Source organism: Anabrus simplex, chromosome 3, assembly GCF_040414725.1.
Source record: "Anabrus simplex isolate iqAnaSimp1 chromosome 3, ASM4041472v1, whole genome shotgun sequence".
NCBI lineage: Eukaryota > Metazoa > Arthropoda > Insecta > Orthoptera > Tettigoniidae > Anabrus > Anabrus simplex.
This window is the reverse complement of record NC_090267.1, coordinates 274,569,111-274,583,476: the sequence shown is the minus strand read 5'-3', so window position 1 is coordinate 274,583,476 and position 14,366 is coordinate 274,569,111. Positions and strand designations below refer to the sequence as shown.

Genomic DNA, 14,366 nt, shown 5'->3' with positions numbered 1-14,366 from the left:
TTTTAATGTGTGTGCTTTTTATTTGTGTGTGATTATTAAGTATTTCTACACTCTGATCTGTATAGCACAAATGCTGATCGATCAATAAATACATTTAAAAAAAGTCACAGATCTTATGGAGACGATGGATTAGGACACGGCTAAGAATTGGAAGGAGTCGACCGGGGTCTTAATTAGGATACAGCCTGCAGAGCTAAGTACTACAAAAGAGTATATGTTCACTGGTTCTCTGTGCTGATACAATGCCTATGAATCGTCAATATCGTTTGCTACAGGATGGTCAAGAGTTTGCTGGTCGTGTGGGACTCCTCTTCATCGTCGGAGGGATGGTTGGCTCCGTGACCTGTGGTGTCATTCTGGACAAAACACACCGCTTTAAGTGAGTAATGAACAATATTAAATACTCTTTCATGCTTTTGCGGGTTTTTCGCCACTTACATCACCCTTTCCAATACGTCCTCTTTCATTTTGGTGGGTCCATTTAGGGTTATTATGTGCTCCATGAAATGCTCAATGAAAGAGTCATTGCCCTAAACAGCCTGGATCAAATAAGAGACCTTATAAGACATTTTTGTAACATCCATGATATTATACCTGTTGCTTTAGTTTTGGGTTTAGGGAGATGATGATGGTGGTGATTATTGTTTTAAGAGGAAGTACAACTAGGCAACCATCCTGTGTATAACACTAATCAAAACAGTCATTTTGTTTGTCTAGTTGCTATTTGCTATTAGGTCATGCCTACACAGACGGATCTTATGGCGACGATAGGATAGGATAGGATAGGATAGGATAGGATAGGATAGGATAGGATAGGATAGGATAGGAACTGAAAGGAAGTGGCCTTGTCCTTAATTAAGGTACAGCCTCCAGAATTTGCCTGGTGTAAAAATGAGGAAACCACGGAAAACCACCTGAAGTCATTGGAAACAACGAGAGGGAAAGGCGTACTGGGCATTTAATGAGGTTCCATGCCGGTACTTGAATACATGTGAGGTTTTTTTTTTACAAAAGCAACTATAGACTAAAAGTCATGTTTAGGTTACATGAGACTGTGTTGCTGCTACCTGTTGGGATCATCTGATGACAACCATTTTGTCAGAAAAGAGCCATAGTCCGCTGTTACTCAGTACTGAAGTTTTGCCAGTTTCAGAAAAGACGACCATAGTTCAGAGATTTGTTCACAGAAACAGCCATTCCTAAATGAAGGGGGTACGTCAATGAAATTAAAAGGAATAATCAGTGTCAAATAACTGTGTGTTTGTTACGGTACGCCATATACTGGTCATTAGAGATAACCTACGTAAGAAAAAAATCCATTTTGGATTTAATATGCAGTATAGTTACGAAGATGCTAGACAAAAGTGGCTGAATGGGTGGCTAAATGTCGAAGAAGTAGAACTCTGAGAATTAGAGTAGGGGTGAAGTTTTATCCGATCCTGTAATGATTAAGAGGGAGATTCCGCAGGGCAGCATTATTGGACCTTTACGTTTTCTTATGTAGATAGATAGATAGATAGATAGATAGATAGATAGATAGATAGATAGATAGATAGATAGATAGATAGATAGATAGATAGATATGATATAAGTAAAGAACTGGAATCACAGATAAAATTATTTGTGGATGATGCTCTACTCTATAGCAGGGCCTCTCAGGGTGCATGCGCCTGGTGCATGCACTGTGCACGGTGCAAAAGATAACTTCGCTTGGTTGACCAGAGTGCAGACCCCCACTCCTCGATTTGGAGCAATAGCGCTCTCTCTCTTTCTTTCCCCACGCCTGTCTCGCTCGCTCCCCCTGTCTCCCTCTTCCTCACTTGCTCCGTAGCGCTCCTAATCTGAGCCGAGTTGAGCCGAGTAGTCCAGAGACGAAGCGTTGGTCCGAGCCGAGCCGAGTGGAACCGATGCACAGTGCACGGAGCTCTTGCACCTCGATTTGCACCCGTGATATTTTGGGCGTTTGAGAGGCCCTGCTCTATAGAGTAGTAAATGAGTTGCAGGACTGTGAGCGACTGCAGGGGGACTTAAACAATGTGGTGGGATGGACAGTAGACAACGGTAAACGGAGTGAATAGTCAGGTTGTAAGTTCCATCAAGAGGAAAAATCCTGTCAGTTTTAATTACTGTGTTGATGGGGTGAAAGTACCGCATAGGGAACACTGTAAATACTTAGGTGTTAATATAAGGAATGTTCTTCATTGGGGGAATCACATTAACGACGTTGTTAAGAAAGGTTACAGATCTCTTCGCATTGTTGTGAGGGTATTTAGGGGTTGTAGTAAGGATGTAAAGAAGAGGGCGTATAAGTTTCTGGTAAGACCCCAATTAGAGTATGGTTCCAGTGTATAGGGCGCACACCAGGGCTACTTGATACGAGAAGTGGCAAAGATCCAAAGGAACGCAGCACGATATGTTCTGGGTGATTTCCGACAAAGGAGTAGTGTTACGAAAGTATTGCAAACTTTGGACCTGAAGAAATGATGCCATGGAAACTGACACAATGAAATACTCTCTAGGCCTCTAGGTTGGATAAGAACAAGAGTTAACTAGGGTAGGTCGTAAAGGGATGATATTAACGACGAGCTGGGCACAATATAGTGGTAGTAAGATCCCTTACTGGCCACTCATGCCTCTCAAGTTATGAGCCCCCTTCTAATCATACCCTATTTATTATATTGTTCCATGAGCTCATTCTTACCTAGAATATAAGAATGTTTTCCCCATTAATAACTAGTTACGATGTTACAGAGAGACTACACTGACGCTGTATGCCTTGGCGGCAGCTTCCTTGCTGGCCATCACCTTCCTGCTAGCCAGCCGGTCTCACACAGCTGTATACATCGCAGGCGCGGTATTTGGGTGAGTACAGCAGCTGAAAGGAAATTGTTAGGCGTATAAAGAATAGTTCAGGTTATAATGTACTGCACGGGTTGTAAACCCAACTTACATCACTGCTTCAAAAATACCAAAACAACGGTTAATATTGCAGGTCTATGAATCTAGAATAAAACCTCAGACCTCTTTACAGTGCCCATGTAGCCTAGTAGTATCTGGAATCGCTACATTGCACAGGAGTATCCTGACATACTGTACATTTACACAACATTTCAGTCAACGAAGTTCCTCCGATGGAGTCACACCTAAGTCAGTGTTGGGAGTTATTCCTGAAATAGATTTGTTGATATTTCTCTCAGTATTCACGAGAATTCTTCGCTGCTCGTGAATGTATATGCCAATGATAAACCTGTTTTCTTCGGTAACTCATCATAGGTTACACAAAAATAATTGTCTGCCTCCGTAGCGTAACGTACTTGGAGGCCCGGCTTCGATTCCCGGCAGTTTAAGAATGGCAGTGGGTGCTCGTATGTGGTGAAAATGGTATATGCAGCTCATCTCCATTGGGGGTGTGCTTGAGAAGAACTGCACAATTCTAGGATGAGACGACGAGTTTAATTTACAAAACTACTTGACGTATATACTTGTAGCAAAACAACACATTTCATGTAATTCACACAGTGTTCTTTCCTAATGCCATGAAACACCCAATGGCTACCAAAAACGATAACAATTACGGTGGTGCTGAAACTCGTCCCAAAGTAAAGTAATGGATGATGTCAAAACAGCCTGCTACGTATTATTCATTAAACAAAATTGTCGCATTCAGAGGATTTTTTGAAGCAACTGTGTCATACATGTTCTATGTTTCATGAAAAATATGGTAAATTTGGAGCCTAGCAGTGTACCCTACTTCACTGAACTCTCTCTCCTACTGTACAATATTAAAAATGAAAGAGCAAATGGCAATCAAGAGAAAGTAACGGATAAAACCTCTCACACGTGTGGTTGATCGATGAATTAATATTCGGGTGAACATTCCTTGATCAAAGATATCAAACTTGACATTGTATAATAACTTTGTACCGTGTTGAATGATGATGAAACTCGTCCCGAAATGATGTTGAGCATGTATTAAGCGTATCCAGCTTGGTTCTAACGTACGAGATCGTTAGATGCAGAGTGGGTCTCAGCCCATAAGTGGCCACGGCTGGTCCGTGGTCCGACAGCTCTGCACTGTGACCGGCCAACCGAGCAAAGGAGGGGTGCCCACGGTTTTACCGTGGCTCTACGCCTCTGCATTCGGGAAACGGGACAGGGCTGGACCTCACGGCTGGCCCCAACCATCGGCTGTCCTGAGAATGGTTTTCTGTGGTTTTCCATTCTCCTGCACTGAGGTTAATTCCGGGACAGTTCCTAGTATAGGCCACGGCCGCCAACTCCCTCACCTTCTCCGACATCTCCTTCACCATAACAAATCTCCCGAGCTGAGACGCGGCGTCACCGTCTAAGGGGCCCACCTCCCCCTTCAGGGGAGGAATGAAAACATTTAGTAGTAGTTCTAACGTAGCACAGCCGGTATCACAGAATAGGAAGAACTTTAGTCTGAGCCGTGCATCAAATGCTAGTGTGCTCGACCAGTGTCCGCCATATTGAAACAAAGTAAACTGCAGTCATACCTAGCTTCCAATAAATGCTTGTTTCATACCATGTGAGTTTTAATTTTAAAATAGTAAACAACTGTAGTATGTACATTCAAGTGAACACTTGTTTTATAGATTTTAATATTATTTTTGTAAATATTTATAATTTTGCACGCTTGACAATGAGTATTTGTAAGAAGAAAGGCCGTCGATAATGTTCAGCACCTAACTGCAAAATTTAGTCAAATAAAAGTAAAGACAAGTGTCTTAAGCTTTCAAAGAGATTAGCAATGACAAATAAAATGAATGTATTTATAGATTAGCAACAATAGAATATTGACGGTGAAACAAATCTGTATAAATCAAATTAATATACCTAATTATATAATCGTGAATCCTAAATTTTTCCCGTGTAAAGAAATGGACTGAATACTGCGGAGGAGAGAATTCGTGTAAAAAAGAACAATGGCATTTATTCAAATAAAAACTGCACAATATATGGTGTGCACTTTGATAATTTGCCTTTGCTAGCGGGATGTAGTGTTTCTAGTTAACTGTGTCTTCTGGAAGGGGCTAGAATAAATTTGTTACTTTAATTGCCCTGTCTCAGTCTCATCCTTGGCTTTGACAATATGAAAGTGACCGAGGTATGAGTGATGATAGTTATACATTTTCTTATGCAGCCAATCCCTGTTATGGATGGTGTGAAAATATCACTCATAGGGTCGATTGGTGCATGCATTTCAGTGTTCCTGGCAGACTGATATGTAATAGCAACTTCTGGCTCGGGGAGGAAAACAACGGGAAACTACCTCATTCCTCCTTTCCCTAGTACGCCTCTACAGTGATGCCTAGGCTATCTATGACAGCTGTTGGTGGAACTGTGGAGGATCAAACCAGCCTTCGAGCTCAATACCCAACATACATACATACATACATACATACATACATACATACATACATACATACATACATACATACATACATACATACATACATACATACATACATACATACATACACTTTGATAATGTTTCTTTTTACATTTTTTACGGAAGCAGTTGTTGTTCCAACATCATTCAATCAACCAAAATGAATATTAAAAAATAAAGACAGGAAAACACTCACATATAGGCATACTGTAGTGAAACATGTCAAGTGACTAAAATTGATGAAGAAACAGAAACAACAACAACAATAATAATAAGTATACCAAGCGAGTTGGCTGTGCTGTTAGGGCCGCACAGCTGTTAGCTTGCATCCGGGAGATAGTGGGTTCGAACCCCACTGTCGGCAGCCCTGAAGATGGGTTTTCCGTGGTTTCCTATGTTTCACACCAGGACGCGGCCGCTTCCTTCTACTCCCAGCCCTTTCCTATCCCATTGTCGCCATAAGACCTAACAGTGTTCGTGAGACGTAAAACAAATTGTAAATACATGTCTTACAGTAATACTTCTGTCGCTAGTAGGATGGTTTGAATATTTAACTACTCAGAAGTTTTTAGAGATCATTTAGAGAGTTTTCATGTCATGGAGTTGGCATCCCTGTAAATTACAGCTCAACCAAGTCACCTGACAGAACTAGGCATCTAACATCTTGAATTCATATTCGAACATCAAACTTAATCTAATAACCTACTATTCAGAGGAAATCCACTCCCCACACCCATAAACTCACAAAGTAATTGCTAATCAGTCTGGTCCGAAATTAAAAGAAAAATTACGAAATATCCTCTGGATTGCAGATATGTATAGGTAGCACAACATATTTTACCCATCCAATAAAATGATGTCCTAGATATAAATTAATGAAATAATATGTTTTACGTCCCACTAACTACTTTTACGGTTTTCGGAGACCCCGATGTGCTGAAAGTTTGTCCCGCGGGAGTTCTTTCACGTGCCAGTAAATCTACCGACACGAGGCTGATGTATTTGAGCATATTCAAATACCACCGGACTGAGCAAGAATCGAACTTGCCAAGTTGGGCTAGGAAGCCTGCGCTGTACCGTCTGAGCTACCGTCTGGTTGTAGCAGAGATATTGTGGTATTTACTCTTTATAATCAGTTTGAAATCTAGGTTTTACCACAAATTACTCGAATTCAGGAACTTACGTTGACGTCAAACCTTCACACTACAGAAGGCTAAGGATGACAATGAATTAAGTCGAAACTTACGTTCGAGAAATTTCAATGATTTGTGATAAAACTACATCTCAAACTTATCGTAATATCTTGTATTATTTAAATTGATTGTAACCGCAATCATAATGAAATTTTAAAAGTAAAAATCTAACATTACAGATGTCTACAGTACTCTTTTTTCTTTCAGGATCTCCATGGGAAGCTACTTACCAGTAGGTTTGGAGTTCGGCGCGGAGATCACGTACCCGGAGTCGGAAGGCACCACCTCTGGCATCTTGTTGGCTGGCTCACAGATCACCGGAGTGCTATTCACCGTGGCGTATGCCTGGCTAATCAAAGTAATAGGCGATGTGTGGGCTAATGTGGCTATGGTTGTCGTACTTGTTGTGGGCACAGGTCTCACAGCGATCATCAAACCTGATCTGAAAAGACAGGCCGCTAACATGGCTGCCCTTCACAAACAGAAAGATGACGAGCCATAGTTCTTTCCATATTGCCGGAGTTCTCCAACACATTGCCCTTGCCAGATTTATCTAGACGAGTGTCATTTATTCAATTATAACGTCCATTACGTTGTGATGATAAAAATTTAACAGAAATTCACTTACTCCATTTACTCTGTTATGTCAGTAAATGAATTACTTCGTTAGAGCGTTTTAAACAACTTTCTGAGTGGTCGTTCTTAGGAGGTGCATGCACAAGGTTACTGTACTGTATTTAGAGATGAGGATACAAAATAGTTGGCATGCACAAAAGTAGGGCATACGTCTTGTAAGGTCGTACCATTTAAAACTGTTTATGGCATTCGGGACAAAACCCACTCAACCAGTGAATTGGTGAATTGTGTAAGGAATGGATTTACAGTATTTATTTTCTTAGTTGTTGGGATACAGGATAGATGGACTCATCTTCATAAGGCCCTTTATGACTTCTAGTGGTACAGGTGAGTAGGCCATGGAACAGAAGGAGATAGAAGTTGTATAGTTCTGGTAGGGAAAGATCGATGCTAGATGAAGGTTTTGGATCCTCAGAAAGAAATGCATAAAACTCAAGGTAGGCAGATTGGTTACTTTTATGGAGAATTGACGAAAGAATAGGTGATCATTGGTATCTCAATGTCAATAATTTTTGTAGTTGACACGCAGTGCGAACAAAGTGGTGTGGACATCCAAAGAATATTTGATTAAGATATGCAACTGTATCAGCTGAAGATGAACAGAATGGAGACTGTAGTACTTGGATTTTGTGGAGGTGCTGAGGGAAACAACCGTGATGAAATTTTATTCTTGCCATTGCTCTGATGGAACTGGCGCGAATAGGGGCGCTTATGTTCCCAAAGTGCGTTCGGAATATCTGGATGGATAGTGGCATAGTGTTTTCCACGTTGTTGGGAGGTATCATGCCACTCGTTGTTCCACGCTGTCAATTGCCGTCGACGAAGCAAGGGGGTGTAATCCAATGCTGGAACTGTAGTGTGTGTCTGTTGGCCTTCAGTAGCAGCTGATCGTGATGCTTTGTCAGCTAGCTCATTGCCTGGGATTCCAACATGGGCTTTTGTCCACACAAATGAAACTTTCTTCCCCTGTGTCTCAATTCGATGTACTAGTTCAATAATCTCGTGCACGAGAATAAAGGATGTTTTCCCCGAGCTAATGGTTTGTAGACTCTGCAATGCTGACCTGGAATCGGACACCACAATCAACCACTCAGGAAGAGTTGCAGCATATTGTAGGGCCCCCAAAATGGCTGAAAGCTCGGCCGTTTAAAGCCTTAACTTCTGCCACTGTATTTCCCAGACTTTCTGTCCGAAGTACCAATTTTTTCATGTACCGACAATATCTATATTTTAAAAACAAGATTGTGAAGACCTAGTCGCGTTCTGAAATATAATATATTCTTGTTAACGGCCAGGTAAGTGATTATTAATATATAATGTGAGTTGAAAAGTGAGCAGTAAACAGCAAAACTAATGAGATACTTGAGCTTGCATCAGTGCAGCCGATTTATTTACATCAGGCTGATAATGCTAGCCTTATGCTATCCTTACATTGGCCTCCACTCGCAGTCTGTTACGATATTTGTAATAGAAAAACACCAAGTCTTGAAAATCCTTGCTTACAATAATACGTTCTCAAAAAGGGCGCCGAGAACGCAACTGCCCTCTCGGTGAGCTGTGTGCTTTGATCCAAAAGTCAAAAAAAAAAAAAAAAAAAAAAAAAGAAAAAGAAATATATATATATAAAGAAAATAAATACTTTTTCAGTTCAGTATTACATAAAAATTCAATGTTCTGTCCTTTTTCCCGAACTATCAACACTACTGGCAAAGTGTCGCGATCAGAAAATGAATATCTAATCCAGGTTTGACAATCAATATTTCCGGTGAAGTAAACAGTTGCAACAGATAACTCAAGAGTTACTTAATCCAGAAATAACTTTTTGTAGAAAATTATCACTCACTGTGAACCATTGACAACACCTCAGGTACCACCAATGAATGGTACGCGTACCACCGGTCGATAAACGCCGCTCTGGCATTGAAAGAGAAGCTGGTATAAAATGAGCCGCTGTAGCGACAAGAATGACATTGGGTGTCCGTAAACAGTTATCGACCAATGCAGTGTCTTTTATACGGTGTCTTTCTCTGTCCCTATAGTCAAAGGCGCTGTTGTGACATTTAACTGTGCAGATTTTACGTGTATTTTAGTAAATCAAAGTGTGGAGACCTCGGAAACTTGTTACAAAATGAATTCCAAAACGACGTTTTTGAAGGCGACATTGCAATTGCACCAAAATTCAATAAAAATATTCGAAAGAACAAATTGCATCTGTATCTTAAATCCATAATGCTTGGAGAATAAATGTGACAACATCGCTGGTGCGAATTGGCTGCTGACATGTAATTCATTATTAAAATTTTTTTAAGTGCCTATTTATTCCTATAACTCCAAAACATTCAGGGTTAAAAATCCGTTTTAGTTCAATTTATGACGAATAAAAGGCATTTGTTAATGTCTATTTTGACCGTTATCACTTGTTTAGCGATAAATGCCAATTAAATGCTTCAAACGTTATTTAATTTTTTTTTTCTGTATATCTCATTGATCGGTAGAGAGGATGAGGTTGGGAGGACATTATCTCGATTTACAAATAACTTAAGAAAAAAGAGGCATAAAATTACAGCAGAAAACTTTGAAGAACATACAGTAGTCGACTGTAATGTAACTGGAGGTAAGTAGTTTCATTATTCTCAACACTATCTTCATAGAACTGAGATCAATAAAAAATTGGTACCGACCTCGATAGCTGGAGTCGCTTAAGTGCGGCCAGTATCCGGTATTCGGGAGATAGTAGGTTCGAACCCCACTGTCGGCAGCCCTGAAAATGGTTGTCCGTGGTTTCCCATTTCCACATCAGGCAAATGCTGGGGCTGTACCTTAATTAAGGCCACGGCCGCTTCCTTCCCACTCTTAGCCCTTTCCTGTCCCACCGTCGCCATAAGACCTATCTGTGTCGGTGCGACGTAAAGCAACTAGAAAAAAAACTGCTACTTCTAACCACGGAAAATATTTCACGTTGTTCAGGATATAATTTAAATTTTAAATAGTTAATGATACAAAGCTTTTATCCATGGCTGAATCATCAGCGTAGTGACCTTCAGTTCAGAGGGCTCGACGTTCGATTTCCGGCCAGGTCAGTAATTTTAACCGCGTCTGGTTGATTCCTGTAGTTCGGGGGCTGGTCGTTCGTGTTCGTCCAAACACATCTTCATATACATACAATAGATCACACTACAAATCACCACAGAACATACAATAGTGAATATATCCCTCACATATGGTTGGCGCCAGGAAGGGCATCAGGTTGCAAAACTGGGCTAAATCTATAACACAAAGTGCCGACCCCAGGTAACTGGAACAAAGACCAGGAAGAAGAAGAAGAAGTATACAAAAGTTGAAATTAGGTTCCGTTCAACTTCTCTCCCTATCTAGAAACCCAAGAATAATGGCCGAGGAGATTCGTCGTGCCAACCACACGACACCTCATAATCTGCAGGCCTTCGGACTGAACAGCGATCGCTTGTTATGGCTCTTGGGAGCTCTTGAGCCATGAGGTTTGATTTTTCAACGTCTCTCTGTTTGTTTGTTTGTTACATCAGTGGAAAACGGCTGAACAAATTTCTCGAAACTCAATATTTAAGTTCAAGGATAACCGTACTGCGCACTATTGTGCATTATTTGCTCAGTGTACAGTTGCGTATCAATATTAAGGATGCCAAAACAGGAAATCTATTTTCATTATTGTTATTAGCTGTACCGGTAACGAAAAGCTGTACAAAATAAAAGTACTATCCGCACACTTTATCTTGGTGCATTTACATCCTAGTGCTGAATCGGTCGACCTCGGCGATCTTCGAGATTCATACTGGCAACCTATGAAACACAAACTATGAATCGCTTAAGCATCGTTGTGCGACATCTGGCGTAAACTTTACGTACTGGTACTGTTGTTGTTTACACATCAAAGTCAAAGTATAGAATTCATGCTAGGAACAAGATTCGCATCGAGAGATATGTTTTATAATGTTATATAATGTGTATGTGACATAGTTGTTGGCTTAAGATGATAACGGTTTAGAAATTTCATATCGATCGATCATCTTCTCGATTCAATTCAGATTACATTTTCATTCAGTTGGCAGCACCAGGCAGCACTATCGATACCGGGACAGCTCCCTCCTTACTCCTCACCCCGTACACAAATGCATCAAGATAAAGTGTGCGGGCAGTAGTAGAAATACAATTTCTGAGCTTTCATGTTTGCTAGAATATTTTGCCGTGGGAGCAATGTTAACGGAGATATCAACAAATTTAGACTTTTGTTCTGAAAATCATCAACGATAAACAGCCTCCGTAGCGTAACGGTTAGTGTTATTAGCTGCCGTCCTCGGAGGCCCGGGTTCGATTCCCGGTACTACCAGAAAATTAAGAATGGCAGGAGGGCTGGTATGAGGTTGAAATGGTACATGCAGCTCACCTTTATTGGGGATGTGCCTAAAGCGAACTGCACTACCCCGGAATGAGGACAAGAGTGTTTTTTATCGCTTTCATGAAAATATTGTTCAGACATCATAGCAAAGAGTTTGGCAGTTGATCTCATGACTGTTTTTATAGGGTAATATCAGTCATTACTGATTATGAAGATATTAGGGATGTTTTCATTCCTCTCCTGAAGGGGGAGGCGGGCCTACGGTGACGCCGTCTCTCAGGCCGGGAGATTTGTTACGGTGAAGGAGATGTTCGGAGAAGGTGAGGGCATTGGCGGCCGTGGCCTATACTAGGAGCTGTACCGGCATTCGCCTTAGTGCTGGAGAATGGAAAACCACGGGAAAACTATTCTCAGGACAGCCGACAGTTGGGGCCAGCCGTGAGGTCCAGCCCTGTCCCGTCTCCTGAATGCAGAGGCGTAGAGCAAAGGTAGAGCCGTAGCCACTTGAGTGCCGAGATCCACTCTGCATTTACAGACCGAAAAAAGAAAGGGACGGTCACTCGAAGAATAAAGGGAGAAAAATCATGGAAGGGAAGAGACATGGTAGATTCCATAGGTCAGAGATGTCCTAATATCGTCGAACTGGAAGAAATCAACATTTAACTGAGGGAGGCCGATAGCATACACGACAGGAGAAAGTAGAGGTTAAGCAGGCCTTTCTAGATTCTTATGGTCGACAATAAAATTATGCTGAATGGCTATTGTTAACTGAGATGTGGCCTGCTTCTCCTGGTGCCACTTAACTCCGTCATATGTCTGCAAATGGACACAGCTGGTAGTATCATCTAGTCCGACTCCATGGCTAAATGGTTAGCGCGCCCGGCCGTGTTATTTCCACTGGTTCGCGGCCTGGGTGTGTGTGACGTCCTTAAATAGAAAATAAAAGGAAATACAAGTAAAAATAAGAAAACATCAGAAAAAATGGAAACAATTAAAATGTAAGAAGAGACAAAAATAGAATGAGAAAATCTTTATCTCGACGCACGAACACTCAAAGAACTTTCTTTTTTTTTTTTTCGCTATTTGCTTTACGTCGCACCGACACAGATAGGTCTTATGGCGACGATGGGATAGAAAAGGCCTACGTATGGGAAGCAAGCGGCCGTGGCCTTAATTACTGGAAGAACTGATGCAGTCCAAATTACGTGCACAATACAATCACATAATAAAAATGTTTCTTTGTAATCCTATGTTGTTACTGTACACAAAACATCAAATGTTTCTGTCCTGGGAGTCAGCTGCTGAAGGTAGTCTCAAAGGAAGCGGTTGAAAGCGCTCGAACAACGTAATATGGTAGTGAAGTCGGTTTAATACGTATAGCGTATTCACCATTGTCATCTATAAATGAAACAAGTAGTTCGAGTAATTAAAGTTTACTTGTGCATAAATATGCCATTTTATGGCGCCAGTTTTTATAGTGCCAGTGCCTGTTTTCACAGTTCTCACTTGGTTCTCATTGGTGCGGCTTTAAAGTAGTGTAGTTGGCAACATGGTTCCACGTGGTGTAGTGCGAGCAAATGCTAATGTTGTGATGCACGTTATAACTTTATGTGTTCAAAATATATTAGAGAGAGGCAGCGCCCAATTCTTCGCAGCCGGAGGAGAAGTACCATCGCAAGGTGAATTTGAAAATAATCAAGATAGTAAAATCAAGCCATTTTTAAACACTTATCAAGGTATCCTTTGTCTCTCCTGTTTCCACAACCCTTTCAGTAACCTGTCTGTTATAGAAAACCAGGTAGTCGAGCAGGTTAATAGGACCACTTAGGACCATTTTTAAACACTTATCAAGGTATCCTTTGTCTCTCCTGTTTCTACAACCCTTTCAGTAACCTGTCTGTTATAGAAAACTAGGTAGTCGAGCAGGTTAATAGGACCACTTAGGACCATTTTTAAACACTTATCAAGGTATCCTTTGTCTCTCCTGTTTCTACAACCCTTTCAGTAACCTGTCTGTTATGGAAAACTAGGTAGTCGAGCAGGTTAATAGGACCACTTAGGACCATTTTTAAACACTTATCAAGGTATCCTTTGTCTCTCCTGTTTTTACAACCCTTTCAGTAACCTGTCTGTTATAGAAAACTAGGTAGTCGAGCAGGTTAATAGGACCACCTAGGACCATTTTTAAACACTTATCAAGGTATCCTTTGTCTCTCCTGTTTCCACAACCCTTTCAGTAACCTGTCTGTTATAGAAAACCAGGTAGTCGAGCAGGTTAGTAGGACCACTTAGAAAAATGGAAAAAAATAAAAAGGTATGTAAATACCATGTGATTGAATATCATGGGATGAAGAATACAATAATGTATGTAATTATTACATACAATTAAAACATTTAGTAACAACAGGTATCATAATTTCACAATAAGAATGAATGATAATTTAACAATTGGATAAAACTGAGAATTGTATTTGCTTTAAATGCTTCAAAGAAGAAAATACTCGAAGAAAAAACGGGGTGGGGAGAACATGATACATTGCAAAGGAAAACTGAATGATTGGTACAATGATGTTTAAAAAACAGAAGAGTTGGCAAAAAAAGTTAAATACCTTCGTAGTAACATTAGATTGTTTACGATGGTAATAACAAAGAAGGTCGTGAAATCATGTCAGTGTTTTCCGTGCTTGTAGGCCGTGGTTCAAGTGCATGTGATCCCGACGTTTCACCGAAGACTCCGTTCGGCATTATCAAA

General features: G+C 40.7%; 1 protein-coding gene across 2 annotated transcripts in view; it reads left to right on the top strand.

The window, feature by feature from the left end:
- The window catches only part of LOC136866249 (heme transporter FLVCR2), a 104,122-nt gene extending 95,288 nt beyond the window's left edge, over positions 1-8,834 (top strand). For both annotated transcript variants that reach the window (XM_067143045.2, XM_067143044.2), the window contains 3 exons: positions 276-379; positions 2,752-2,862; positions 6,814-8,834. In XM_067143045.2, coding sequence (XP_066999146.2) covers positions 276-379; positions 2,752-2,862; positions 6,814-7,108 — 510 coding nt within the window. In that variant the 3' untranslated portion in view covers positions 7,109-8,834. The remainder of the gene's footprint in view (positions 1-275; positions 380-2,751; positions 2,863-6,813) is intronic.
- Positions 8,835-14,366: the final 5,532 nt, after the last annotated feature.